This window comes from Seriola dumerili, unplaced genomic scaffold (assembly GCF_002260705.1).
Source record: "Seriola dumerili isolate Sdu_G_001 unplaced genomic scaffold, Sdu_1.0 BDQW01000025.1, whole genome shotgun sequence".
Lineage (NCBI taxonomy): Eukaryota > Metazoa > Chordata > Actinopteri > Carangiformes > Carangidae > Seriola > Seriola dumerili.
In genome coordinates this window covers 2079957-2095097 of record NW_019174280.1, presented here as the reverse complement: position 1 = coordinate 2095097, position 15141 = coordinate 2079957, and the positions used below count along the sequence as shown (strand labels likewise).

Here is a 15141-nt window from a genome sequence, read left to right as displayed (position 1 = left end):
AGGTCAGGGGAGGAAGGGGGCCATGTCATTACTCTTTCATCTTTAAGGCCTTTGCTGGGTAGCCACGCAGTGGAGTATTTGGATGCACGTGATGGAGCGTTGTCCTGCATACAAATCATGGCCTTCTTGAAAGATGCAGACTTTTTCCTGTACCACTGCTTGAAGAAAGTGTCTTCTAAAACATGGCAGTAGGTTTGGGAGTTGATTTTAAGTCCATCTTCAACCCGGAAAGGTCCAACTAGCTCATCCTTAATAATACCAGCCCATACCAGTACCCCACCTCCACCTTGCTGGCGTCTGATTGGAAGTGGAGCTCTGTGCCCGTTACTGATCCAGCCACGGGCCCATCCATCTGATCCGTCAAGAGTCACTCTCATCTCATCAGTCCATAAAACCTTTGAAAAATCTGTCTTCAGATATTTCTTGCCCCAGTCTTGACCTTTCAACTTATGTGTCTTGTTTAATGGTGGTCGGATTTCAGCCTTCCTTACCTTGGCCATGTCTCTGAGCACTGAACACCTTGTACTTCTGGACACTCCAGGCAGATTGCAGTCGTGGAATATGACGGCACTGGAGGATAATGGGTTCCCGGTAGCTTCACGTTTGATTCTTCTCAAATCTTTAGCAGTTAATTTGCATCTTTTTTTCTCAACACGTTTCTTGCAACCTGATTGACTATTTGTAACAAAACGTTTGATGGTTCAGTGATCACACCCCAATATCTTAGCAATTTCAAGAATGCTGCATCCCTCTGAAAGGCTTTTTTTGACCTTTCAGACTCAGTTAAATCTCTTTTTCGGCCCATTTTGTCTGAGGAAAAGAACCTGAATANAATCTTTAGCAGTTAATTTGCATCTTTTTTTCTCAACACGTTTCTTGCGACCTGATTGACTATTTGCAACAAAACGTTTGATGGTTCGGTGATCACGCCCCAATATCTTAGCAATTTCAAGAATGCTGCATTTTACAATTTTTGACCTTTCAGAGTCAGTTAAATCTCTTTTTCGGCCCATTTCATCTGAGGAAAAGAACCTGAATAATAATTATGCACACCTTGATATAGGGTGTTGATCTCTTTAGGCCACACCCTCCCTCATTACACAAATACCCATCACATGATATGCTTAAATCCAATAAGCATTCAAGTTTATACAGCTTGGAGTTGGAAAATATGCATAAAAATGATGATATGGTAAAAATACTCACTTGCCTAATAATTGTGCAGTGTGTAAGCCTATAGACATTTCATTTGTATGTTGTTTTAATAAATGTACATATATAAATTAAATGTATGCCGTTAACAATTATGGTTGCAACATGTTCATCAAATAGATTTTAGATAGATTTTTAATATATGTACATAAACAGATATTACTATGGGTTTTTCATATATGTAATAAACTCCATATATGTATAATATTATATCCCCGTATAGGGACATATATGGCAACATCACTACATTTCTGTATCTAAATATGTGTTATTTGTCCACAGGCTAACATATAGTTAAAAAAATACATGAATAAAGTTCTCAATACCAAATGATTGATGAATCATTTTTACTTTATAAATGTTTAAATGAAGCGTTTTTTCAAGGATCTCCCACTAGACACCAACAACTGTTATTATAACTGCTGGTATTTTCTGAATCTTCTCTATTATTAGCTACAAATTACAAGGTTAAACCTATGTTGGTGTGGCTGGAGTATTACGCTGTCCACATACGTTTGGCCATTTAGTGCACATCACCTGTGGTTTGGCAGGATTTTGATTAGAGACCCTTCAAAGAGGTGAAAGCAAGTAAATTGTTGGGGCCTCTCTCCACGTCGTCCTCCCTCTTCGTCTCGGTCTGTCACATCGCATCATGTGTGTGGTCTAATTCATCTCATTACAGTTAAATCCGTCTGCGCCGCCTCCTCGGGGAGAGGCGCTTTCCCCCACTTTCTTTAACGGGAGACGCCTCTTCACGCGTCACCCCCGTATCTTCTTCACATCTTTAGAGGTTGGAAGCCAATTGCTACATTAACTGCAGACGCCCACATCAATACCAAACAAGCCTTCTGTCTTATCTGAGGGCAGAGCTAATTCATTATGTTCCCGGAGATAAGAAATACATTAGAGGGCGCACACACAGCAGGCGCATCCCCGCACACACACGCACGCACGCACCAGGGCTGGAAAGCTGTACTTCAGACCACACCATCGATCAAAAAACACTCATTTAAGTTGTTTTTGACACTGATAAACAATGTACTTAGTTGTTAACTTTGGAGGACAAACAGAAACAATGAACTCATTTAAATGTGTAGCAACAGTCGCCTTCCAGTCATTATTCTGTTAACTGCTGCAAACACACAAGTCACACTGTACGTAATATGAATCATCAGCAGCATTAGCATCTTTAACTGCAGATACATGACAAATTCAGTGTTTATCCATTTGTTGTTTCTACAAAGATCCTCTATACAGAAGATGCCGCTTTACAGGCAGCGCCAACGAAATGAAATGGGACACAGCTCCGGCCTCCTAAGTGGGCGTTGTCCCTCAGCCCCTCCCTCAAGCCAAGGCAACTGGCATGAAATGTGACAGTAGCTAATATTAAAATCTATCCCTGTCTAGACTTACCTCTCTGCATCCTTTGGGAAAGAAAAGACAGATCTGTTTTTCTTGTTATTACAGCCTGTTGCTGCAGAAAGCTCGGGCATTTTTAACACTAACTGATGGATTACTTGTCCCCGCCAAAAGAATACAACAATAGACGATACAACACGGATACAGTACAAATTTGCACCTTTTTTGCCGCTGTTTTTTTTTTACTACTTTATCTACTAACGACATCTGATCATCCCAGTACAAAGTCATGTCAGTTTAATGGGCTAATAATCTGTTTTAGCAGTTGTAAAGCAATGAAACAAGTTTTATTTCAGTTTTAAAGTTTAATCCATGGTTTCATGTATAAGTAAGTCAATCCAAAAATAACTCCATCTAAACATCTGGTTATCGGTTGGCAAACGATGTCGGCAGTTGACAGACCTCTTTATTCATCCCCCTGCTGCTGTAATTTAACATTATTTTTATCCTCTTGTGTTAATACATTTTGTTTAATGAAGGTTTTTGCTACATAGCATTAAAACTGCTATTTGTAAGTTTTGCTATTGCTATATAGCTAACGTTAGCATTAGCGGGTGTTCACTTACCAGTCTAGAAGAAATGTTGTGAGTTCAGCATGAAACTTCATTCCTTTACTCACCAAGAACTGTCTCAGAAGATGGAAAGAAACACAGACGTTAACTGTTGTCTCTATCATGTCTTTTCCCCTACTGAAGTTAGCATGCTAACCAGCTAGCCTCAGCCCGGCTAGAGACTCACTGCAACCTCCATCTGCCCTGAAAACATGGCGCTGCTCAGAGGTCGTATTATAACTTTGTGACTTTTAAACGCAACGATGACTGAACATCTTGTCAAGCAACAATCACCACCACCTGCTCCCGGCAAGAAACCACGTTCAGTGGCGGAGAAAACATATAGCCCCTTTAAGTCATTTAAAAAAAAATATTTAAATAGTTTTATATGTTTTTGTAAACTGAATATATTTGGGTTGTTGACTGTTGAAAAACATTTGAAGCTGTCACCCTCAAGTCGATTGAGATGGATCTTTGTCAATTCTCTGACATTTCATGGACGAAACAATGAATCGATTATTTAAGAAAACAGTTTGTGTAGTTGACCATTGGTTGCAGAGATTCTCATTGTTGGATACAGCATTTTACACAACATAAGTTTGAAAAAGTGAATGAATGTCTTCCTCTTTGGTGGCTATTCAAACATTTTTCCAATATGTTTTGGTTACATCGGGAGAATTAGGACTCACGAGTCGCACAGTCCTGTTTTCAAGTCATTTTTATCTCTACATTTCTTGAAACAAGAGAAAATAAATCTACTGTTGCACCTGAAAAATGCTACTCGCTTGTAGAAAGTTCTTGCAACAAGTTATTAGTAACTTATATTGGAAACAGTTTGAGCTGATCTTTTTTTTTTACTTTCGATAAAAGCTTTTAACTCAAGACAAACACTGGCTCATTTCAGAGAAATGAAAGCACAAACACATTTTTGTCAATTTGTCATTATTGACTTGTATTTATTGACTTGCCACTTCAGCAGCAGGCTTGAGTCTTTATTTGAGGCGACAGCTGACTGACAGCTCCAGAACAACAAAATCATTTCAAGCTCAGGCATTTGACAGAAATGACATAAAAAAAAAACTATCATCATTTGGCTGCTGGATCAATCAGACCAGAGGGCATTATGTGCATGGATGTGGCAGGTGCTGCAGACTGAACTTTCAGGCCCATGACATCTAAAACACAGGAAGAAACCTGGAGGTCAGACAATAAATTACTGAAAAAGTGGAAGACAGAAGGCAAGAAGAGCAATTGATTTTGTATACGAGTCAGTTTTTTGTGTGCGTGACTTTTCAACACTTGAAGAATCCAAATAATTGCTGCTGAATCCCTTTAACTTCAGCTCCTGCCGCCAGGGTTCAGCTTTCATTTGCCTGAAATAATTAGATTTCTCCTGAGGTTTGTCACTGCACATCCCTTCATTTAAGATGTTTAAAAAGTTATGACCAGAGTTAGATTTGCTTTAAGCTACTGAAAGTTCAGCTCAGTCCCAGTCTGGACTTTTATTTCTGTCTGCTTGTCCTGACTGAGGAGCTGGTACAGTGGCGGCGGTGTCTTGAATCATCTGAAGTGACGGCTGATTGACAGCAGCGGGACACGACCAAACCAAGCAAACGTTGTACGAACGGATGTGTGACAGCAACCGCCTCAGACCTTGTGTTGGTGTCTGTGTGGCCAGCATGACACACACTTACAGCATTAAAACAACAAGAACCAACAAGCACTCCAGGCCTCTCCAGCACTCCTCAATCACCCAACAACAGCTGGGAGAGGGAATTCAGGAGCTACAGAACATGTTGCAAGCAACGCTGGTTTTTATAACATGCAACACTAAACTAAAGAGGTTCAATAAACTTTTAAGATGCACAACATTATGAATTTGGTCAAATTAAGACATTTTGTAATGTGTGTGTATGTCTTAAATGTAGAAATTTTTGTGGTCCAGAAGCTTTACTATTTTTCAAAAAACAGAAGAAGCTGCCACACAGAAAGTGACAAGATACAACCTGTTGACACAAAGCTAAGTTAAGGCTACTTTGCACCATTTTACCTCGCATCCTTTTTTAACTAGGAAGACTGTTGACCATCGGAGTTCGTACCAACACAAAATTTTACAAGTTGCTCAGAGACTAAAGTGTCGGAGTTGGGGACGATAGTGATCCAGGACGTATCAATAACGTCTGTGTTGGATTGATTCTGCAAATATACATCCAGTGGCTATAATTTTGGAATTCTTTACAATATGTGCCCATGTTCAGCGTCAGTCGGTCCGTACAGTGAGCATGAAAGCTACAGCTTCTGGCACATTCAAATGTTGAGTGTGAGTTAATGAAATGTGCACGATGAATAAAAAAATCATCTTCAGGGATCATGAGTTCCAGGTTTGTTTGGCAAAACAGGAATTTAAGTAGAATAAGATTTAATTCAGGGTAAAGACCCAAACTCAATATTATTCAGACTGCAAGTGATGAAAGTTTTTGTAGTGGGGCGGTTTAGGAAAGTAAACGTTTTTTATGAAACACTTCTCTGGAGCAAACTTCCGCTTGAGAGAATTCAAGTCTCTTCAAACTGCAGCGTGTCGCTCACTGACTCATGACTCTGAAAATCAATGTTGAGTCTTCACTGACACAGACGGTCTCTCTCCTCTGGGACGTAACACGCGATCTCAGCAGGCCGCGTCACTTCCCTGCTTCAGCTGACAGCTTACATCACCATCATCATCATCATCATCATCTTCCTCATCCTCACCACCATCGCCCATACCCTCTGCTGATGGAGGCTGTTTTAGCACACTCTCTGTCTGCTGAGAAAAAGACAAGTTGACCGTGACCTCCACTACCTGCATACACACAAACACACACACACACACACACACACACACACACACACACACACACACACACACACTGCAACAGCACCCATGTTTGTTTTGGGTTACAGCAGCAGAAGCTAACTTTTTCTGTTCCCTCTGTGGCTTGTAGCTTAAATTGAGCCGATTCACAGTTTAATATCTGATTCATCCTGTTGATGCTGAGCATAAGAGCTCCAGAGCATTACGACCCAACAAGTTAAAAAAAAAAAAAAAAAAAAGGTGCTGGATGCAAAAAATTATGCAAATGAAAAGAAATGTAAACATTGAGTTCCTTGTGTGAGCAGTGGGAGAGATGGACGTGAGAGGAGGAGTCAGCAGTTGTCAGTTTGCACACTTGAGGTGACAGAAGACAGAGCACCTGTTCTGCTAAACACTGCAGAACATAACAGAGCATGATACGAAACATTTTAAAGTTAATGGACATTTTGAGGGTTGAAATGGTCCACACAAATTATTTTAATGCTTAAAAAGAGAAATCATCAACTGTCAGTTAACACACATAAGATAATACCAGATAATTTCACCTTTTTTTTTTTTAAATTAAATAATACATGCAAAATGTAGAGCCAAACACACCCTACATGTTGTCAGCAGTGGCGATCCTACACTGTGAGGAGCCCCGGGGGTTAGAGAAGCCCATGGAGGAGGTTTATGTTGGGGGCTGGTTGCCTGGTTTCTCAGTAAAGCATGTTATCGCTAACACAGCCTTTGTAATAAACTCATTCAAATACGTCATTAACAGACGGTAATAAAGGAAACACATGTTTAGATGTCACCTTAATTGAACAAATCAGTTTGTGCACATTGTGTACACACTGAGACACAGTGTGAATCTCGTTTGAAATGTAAATTCAACACAACAAAACCTTAAAGGCTTATATGTGATGCTGTATTATAAATGCAGAAAAGCTGTCTATTATAGATATTATACAGGCTGCTGCTGTAAATAAATAAAATAATAAAAGAGACCAAACAGGATATGATAATATGTTTCTCTGTTGTAGGTTTAACTGAAAAACAAAGACGGTGAAATAGACAGAAATATACTGTAATCCTGTCAACGTCCAAACACAGCAACAAAGACAAAGCAGAGCAGATCAAGATACACGAAGAACCTGAGACACAGACAGAAACACCAGCAGCAGAGTTCTCTGTTTGCACATCAACCTGCATTTCCAGGGTTGCTGATTTTCATTTTTCATTGACAAGTGACAATAAAGCAGAGTTATGAGGTAAAGCTGTGACCCGGGGCTGTAACAGAGAACGCTGCCGCAGCGACTCTTTACTTATTTGTTCAAATTAAAGTGAAAAAACAAAAACAAAAACAAACAGCGAGAGATTGAATTTGTGTCCTCAGAGAAGCCGGAGTCTGATATTACATCCTGTCTCTCTGGAGTCCATTAATACAAAAAACATCAACACTGACAGTTTCCTGACATCAGCTGATGTCCTGTCTGAATGTTCCTGCAGGTGAATCCATCAGCTGACTGCTCCTCCTGAAAAACATCCATCACCGTCCTCTGCGGATTTATCATCATCACCCTGCTGTAGGTGGTGACATTAACAAGCAGTAAAATTAACGACTTATACTTTCTTCTTTTCCTTAAAGCTGCACCCGGAGCAGTTTTCATGTGCCGCCTCCACTTTAACGCTTCCACCTTAAATCATGTGGAGAAGCGGCACCGACGCTGGAGGCAGAGCTGCTGTCTTCTCGCCGTGCTCCAGGATTATTGTTTCGCTTGTGACACAGAGTCGCCCTGTAACTTACAACAGCCACGTTTCCAATTATGTTTGGAGTTGCTTGGCTGACTTTTTTTTTTTTTTTTTTACATGAGTGTTTCACAGCAGGATGAAAATACATTCTCAGCTCATTTATGAGTTGGTTTGTGACTCTTTGACGCCTGCACGCAGCGTAGCGTCTGATCTTCATTTTGTCCCTGTGTTCTCTCAGTACTACACACTAACTGCACACAGTGTGTACTGTACACTAATCCTTCCTGTATACTTTTGCAGTTACTCTATGAGACTTTACCGTCTTATATAACAGGACATTATGCAGCACTCGATCCAGAATGTCACTTCAGCTTCAGCCTCATGTTTTGCCCAAAGATTGTTTTTTTTTTTTTTTTCATTTTCTGAGCAGTTTCTGGAACTGTTTCACCACAAAGCATTGTGGGACACTATGACGTGATATCTCAGTAACACCTTGAGGGGATTTATTCAAATATGCTACAAACGTCCACCTGGATTCAAGAATAACCTGCGGAACCGTGTGGTGTATACCGGACCAGGAGGAACACAAGCATGTGGCCCAAGGAATGAGAAATAAAATGCAAATGAACCCACCCACCTCCACCCGATCCAGGTGGGTGGTGAGTAAATAGCTGCTCTGTGACCCAGCAAAGGATAAAATAAGCGATCCCAAACTTTTCCAGAGAAAACGTGTGACGCAGCGTTTATAGAGTGAGCGTGGTTCAAATAATCCTTCTCAGGTCTAAGGGGAAATAATAATTGAAACGCACGGTGACAAGTTCTTCATATTCTTTGTTTAATAACATTTTTGCTGCAGTTTCTGGTTTTCTGCTGAATCAGTGGAGCCAAATGTTCCCAGACCTACAAGATGTTTTCAATAGAGCGCAGATTTTTTTTTTTTACCAAAACACAACATAAACAACAGAATTAATCACATTTTATTGATTTTATGGGAAATATTTTGATCCTATTTGGTGAAAATAGATGAGAAAATCTACCAGTAATGAGCGTAGAATGAAAAGCGGCATGCTTAAATGCAGATCTCTGTAGCAAAAGGAAACGAGAGAAAACAGCTTGTTACCGACTCTGTTTAATATAAATGTTAATGAGTGAGCAGAGCAGCCGTACGAGAGCCTGACGCTGAATAATCACAAAGTTTGCTTCCAAACTTCGACACTGTTCAGACCGACAGTGAGCCAGAGAGAGAAGAGGAGAGGGTGGGGAGGTACTGCATGTGACTGAGGTCGATGTCTGCGGAGGAAAAGAGCAGCAGCAGAGGTGGAGAGAGGTGATGCACTCAGAGAGAGGCGAGGAGGCAAAGAGGGAAAAAGTGCAGGTGCGAAAAGCAGCTTCATCCAGTTTATCACTAATAACTATTTCCTGCAGACGTTTATTTATGGAAGCAAATATGTCACCGGATTTTGAAATTTAAAAGCCTTTGAAAGTTTTTATTTTTGCATTGAAATTAAGTATCTGATTTTTTTTTTTTTTTGCACTGAAATCTCTGAATTCACCTGAATTCTCAATAACTCCTTACACTGTTTATTTTCAATGTTCACAAATTCAGAATGAAAAATTCAACATCGATTCAGCATCTGTCACATGACCACTGGAGTGTAACTTGATTGGCTGGACACTGATCGATTGCTTATCCTTGGTATCCCGGATGTTGAATCTGAATTTCTAACTAGGATTTTGGGATCTAAATCTGGCCGATCATCGAATTTGATCAACTTGAACATGTATGATTTTTTTTTTTAATTTGAATTTTTCATTTCACAACTTTACTGATCACCATTTTTCATACCATCAGTTTTTAGTCCAAGATTATTTGGACAGTTACGTTGTTATGGACAGTTTTAAAACTGGGTGATGGAGAGTTTCCACATTAGTTAATGGGCAGAAACAAGCAAATCCTTTCCTCTATCTTGGCTCTGCTCTCGTTACCTTTCCTGCCTTTCCCTTTCACACGAGCTCATTAACTCATTGTATAACAATCCCTGGCAACTGGATGTTTTGGGCTGAATGAACTAAATGTAATGCAATGATACATCGTGCTCCACAGAAGCCTCTCAGCCTAAATATAGACAGTGGAGTACACATATTATTCTGCACATCTATTGTATTGTGTTACATGTGCACTGAACAACAGCAGCAGGACAACAACAGCAGCGACAGAAACACATACAACAAAAGCAATATTAAAAAGAGACAAAAGCTCACTGCAGCAGCAGCAGAACTTTAACTCAGACTTCTGTTTTCCCGCTCGGATATAAAAAACAATGACAGGAGTTCATGTTTATTCATGATCCCTGACAAACTGAAAAGCAAGACAAACCCTCAAGCAACACACACAGTTTACAGAAATAAACTGCAGGAGACTGACTGTGTGTGTGTGTGTGTGTGTGTGTACCTATCCAACAGTGGACTGGTGATCCAACAGGGAGGTCCTGCTGCTGGTCCTGTCTGATTGACACCAGACACTGCACCAGGTCCCCTTCCCACTGAGAACTTTTCAGTCTTCTCTTTGGTTCTTCAAAATTCACTGGCACCCAAGGATCAAATTCCCAACCTCAAACTCCAAGTACTCCTCAAACACCATGATATATTTGGTCAGACAACTGGTCACTTATTTCCTGGAGCATTTGAATGTTTTACTTTGGGTCCTGGATTTCAAAAGTCACTCCAGAATCCTGAGGATCAAACCCAAGACTTGAAATTCCAGCGTAGTCCTCTTACTCACTGAGATACTTGAACAGAGACCAAACAGTCCTCTGCCTCCCTCAGCTATCTGACCAGCCAGTGCTGATCTTGATCACATCCTGCCGGTTCTTGGTAACCTGGAATATCGAAACCGATCCTGCTGAACACGCTTGGTTAACAATGGATCCGTGTGTCACGTGAGATGAGCTGTACAGAGCTTTTTTTTTTTTTTTTTTAGCAATTTTCAACATGTTTTCAGTCTGGTTCAGTCTCAGTGTTTCCAGCTGCAGGCAGATGTTTCATCTTCATCATCTCTGATAAAGCCACTGTCACGACCTGCTCAGCAGCCAGACAGCAGACACACACAGTTAGAGAGCATCTGGTGAAGAAAGTGGCAGACATTTCCCTGCGGAGGAGGTGGATAACAGCGCGGCTCAAATGACATGTTATAGCGGTCTTGAATTGATTAGATGGTGTATGGAGTTCATCCTGTTCAACCCTTTCAGTTTTTAAACACTTGAAACTTGCGACTTTCTCCAACAATAAAAAAAAAAACAAACATCTGTTATCATGCAGAGAATAATAAATTGAATTGATTTAGAGGAGAAGAAGACTTTACATAATTCATTTTGTCGGTAGAAATCACACTACCAACAAAAAATAAATTGCTTTTCCCTTTTAAGCTTTGTCGTTGCAGCGATCAGTTAATAACCTCCACTCACATGCATCAGTGTGAAGGGAGCTGATCTGGAGAAAGCCAGAGTGAGCTTGGTCTTTCCCACAGCTGAAGGTGTTTGGAGAGAGCTTCAGTCTTCAGTCGTGTAGCTGCTTTGAACCCTCAGGTCTGGGTGTCACCCTGTCACATGACTGCAGCATAGAAGTGGATGATGTATAAGCTGGGACAGATGAAGATGAGCAGATGTGTCTATATGCTGAGACTTTAAAGCATTGAACAGTGAACGGGATGGAGCTGCGGCTCTTCAGTATCCAGTGAAGGGTCCGTGTGTGGATAATTCTCTAATCAGCAATTCAAAATGGCTTCTAAACTCTAAACTCTTAATGAACGAGTGGCAGGTGTGAGGTGACAGTAACAGCTTCTTTAAATGAGCATGGTGTCTTGGAGTCCGCCCAAGAAAAACAACAGTGTCAGTTCAGCAATTTGCCAAAAAGAAAAAGAAAAATTATGTTATGTTTTACTTGGCATCAAATCAAAAACCCCCATCTCAGTATTTTGTCATTTAATCGTCAGACTTGCTTCTAGTGAAAAACTGATTAAGAGGAAAAAATATCCAGTTTCTTATATTTTAACAAGATATTTTTCATTTTATTATAACATTTAACTATTCTGTTTAAGAAACATTTCTTATTACATACATATCATATCTTACTGTTACGTTAACATGATAAATTGTGTGTTGTTATATCGATCGTCTTATAGGTCCCATACTTTATGTTTTATTTGAAGTGTTGATCCTTAAGAAGATATATTTGTGGTTTATGAACCACAAACGCTCAGGCTTCTCTCTGGAGCTCTAGTAACAACAGGTCTGTGAGCCAATCAGAAGAGAGGAGGCTCTGAGCCTCTCTTCTGACTGTTTTCTGAGTGATCTAAGAAAATTATAGCAGATTACAGGTAAAAATACTTAGAGAAACCAAATCGTGCAAGGTTGGATGGTGGGTCCAGGTGGGCGGGGCTTGGGGCATGGCTGAGAGCAGTGACTGCTTTGTTGTGACATCACAAAGTTCCAGAAGTCCTGACAGCTGGTTTTAAGGCTCAGTTTCTGAATACAGGCTGTGTGCATTTCTCTGTGGACTGAGGCTTTGATACTTTCACAGTATTGATATAGAACCTAGACCTGATCTATAATCAAAGAAGACAGAAGTGTTTACACTTTGTAACTGCACCAAATTCTCAGAATAATGATTAATGTTAGCTTTTGCATTAGTGCATGATGGCAGACCTCATCTGCTATATACAGTGGATGTATTTCATCTGCAACCCCGACAGGATAACAAGTGCACAAATGATAAATTGTTTGCCTCGGATTTCTGCATTTTTCAGTATTTGGAGCAAAATAAAAATGTGACAACTTGATGTCTGGCTGCACCGCCGTCACCTCAGGTGTCGATCTGTTTCCCACGTGCCTCTAATGGGAGCTCCCAGGAGGCTTTGCAGGCTTGCTGCTCGGTGACAAAGGCAGCAGTTAGCGGCGCTGCTGGGGAGCGCTAAGGATTTATCAACAATGAGCTGAGGAGAAACTCTATTACAGAGATCTGAATACACTCACAGCTACGGAGGCAGCTGCAGGTAGGTAGCGAATGCATGCACACATTCACATAATCCACCCTTCCAGATGAGTTGTTGCCTGGAGCTGCAGGTGCCTAAGAGGATCTTAGGAAAAACGCCAAAACTCTGCCCGACCACTGGCAGCAAATCAGAGTAAACACAAATCAGCAGCAGCCAGCCGGGAGCGCAGAGATGATCCCTGCTCCATAATCAGCAGTTTGCTGCTGGTTAACTTTTTCTTTTCTTTTTTTTTTTTTTTTTTTAACATTCTGTTTTTCGTCTTTAAGAGGCGAGTCAGCCAAGGTGAAACAATGCTGTCAGGACCGAACAACGTTCAGCTGGAGCCCACGTGTGTTCTTCTCTAAACAGAATCTCATTAATTAAAGGAATCTTCAGATTGAAATATTAACTTCTACAGATGTAATCCCCCTCGATTCAATTTCTCACCAAAATCTCATGATCCTCTGACTGTGTGCAAATTAACTTCTTGATGACGTCGCACCAGGTCAAGATACAAGATTAACTTTATTGCTCCACAGAACGAAAAAATTCATCCTGTCCTCTTCAGCCATGCTGCTGCCATGAAAAGCAAAAAAAACTAAAGAAAAACAGAATAGCCTCAACAGAGCAGCTCTGGAGGTCCCAGGGTCAAACTCTAGAACAGCCAGGTTTCTGCTGACCAACATACAGACGTACCAACATGACGGTCCTGTGAGACTGACTAGTGTTTCGTCAACAATAATAATCAATCATTTTTACACTGTAAATACTTTTTTATGCAGAACTTTGAGCCTTAAGAAAATCTCTTCCAGTTCCCTGCAGGGCAGTCTGGTTCACAGATCTTCACCAACATATCAAACAGATGCAGGTGAAAAAAAGCCTTCCAGCACCAGAGGGAAATAAATACCCTCCACCAATCGCTCCATGTGGCCTTATGTGTCAACAGTATACGTGTGTGCTGCAGAGCTGATTTTCTATTTCTCTTTATGTTTGGGGTGAGAAGGTCTAATGAGCTCCTCAGGGTTTAATTTATGCACATAAACTATAATGGATTTCGAAGCAAGAGCGAAGAGAAGAACCTCGTCTGTCTGCTGCTCTTTTCTTTGAGCTCTGAAAGCGCCAGGAGTGTGTACATCAAAAGGTCACAACGTCTGATGCGTTTGATGTCTGCAGTACACAGAGAGGCACTTCGCAAAACACTGTTGACATTTTTATGTGTGTTTGTATTGAGCTGAATGTTTACGTGCGGAGATGGGTGACCAGTGTGAAGTGTATGCGGCCGATTAAACTGACCTTTTCCTCATGTCTCTGACGATCTCCGAGCATCCGACTAACAAGGTCACACTGCTTGTACGTTACTGTTCACTTAATGCACTTGGTGTTTAAACATGGTTCCAAATCCATTTTCTCCCTCCGTGCAGCTCTTCGCCTGTTTCCATTAATTTCATCATACTGTCGTACGTCTGGAAGAAGCTTTTAGCATGAAGGTCCCAGTAGTACCTTTAGTCCTGTCTAGCATGATTACATTTTTCCTCCAAAATAAGAGACCGTGGGTGTAAAATTACTTCTATTTTTTAAAACCAATTTGGCTTTTAAGTATCCCTTTAAGATACACTTTAGGATTTTTAAGATACAGCGAATTGATCTGAAACCATTTGTACCATAGCGTTTTCAGTTTTTGCCTAACTGGGGAGAAAAATCTGACGATCTCTCATTGTTCCTTTTTCCCTCCACCCCTACAGATGGAGACGAGGAAGCGCCTGGCCAAAATCGTGCTGGTGTTTGTGGGTCTGTTCGCCCTGTGCTGGTTCCCCAACCACGTGCTCTACATGTACCGCTCCTTCCACTACCACCAGATGGATCTGTCGCTGGCCCACCTCATCATCACCCTGCTGGCCCGAGTCCTCAGCTTCTCCTCCTCCTGCGTCAACCCCTTCGCCCTCTACCTGCTCAGCGAGAGCTTCCGCAGGCACTTCAACAGGTCGGCAGACGACGCGTTTGGGAGGTCATGTTATTGATAATGACAGCTTTCAGACATAACCCAGGGTTCCATATCCCTGTGAGGTACAAGGTGGAAATAAATTACACAGGAAAGATCAGCAGCACATTTCCACTGACCGTTCCGCTCATGCAACAGTTTGACCTTAGCTACCAATAATATCAATGACACTTTATGACATTGGTGGTAAGTCTGCAAATGTAAACATACAAATCTTTCTTAAAGGATGAGGCTTTACCTTTATTCTGTATTTTTCATATTATCTAAAAACCCCAGAATGACACTAATGTCTCAACAACCTCCTGACCTTCCCAGAAACTGACTGTCTGTGGCTCTGAATTCTTCT

The 15141-nt window shown here is 41.0% G+C and overlaps 1 protein-coding gene across 1 annotated transcript in view; it reads left to right on the top strand.

Moving 5' to 3' along the window:
• The window catches only part of nmbr (neuromedin B receptor), a 48420-nt gene that overhangs the window by 31114 nt on the left and 2165 nt on the right, over positions 1 to 15141 (top strand). The window contains exon 4 of the mRNA XM_022737875.1: positions 14539 to 14777. Within this exon, the coding sequence (XP_022593596.1) occupies positions 14539 to 14777 (239 nt within the window). The remainder of the gene's footprint in view (positions 1 to 14538; positions 14778 to 15141) is intronic.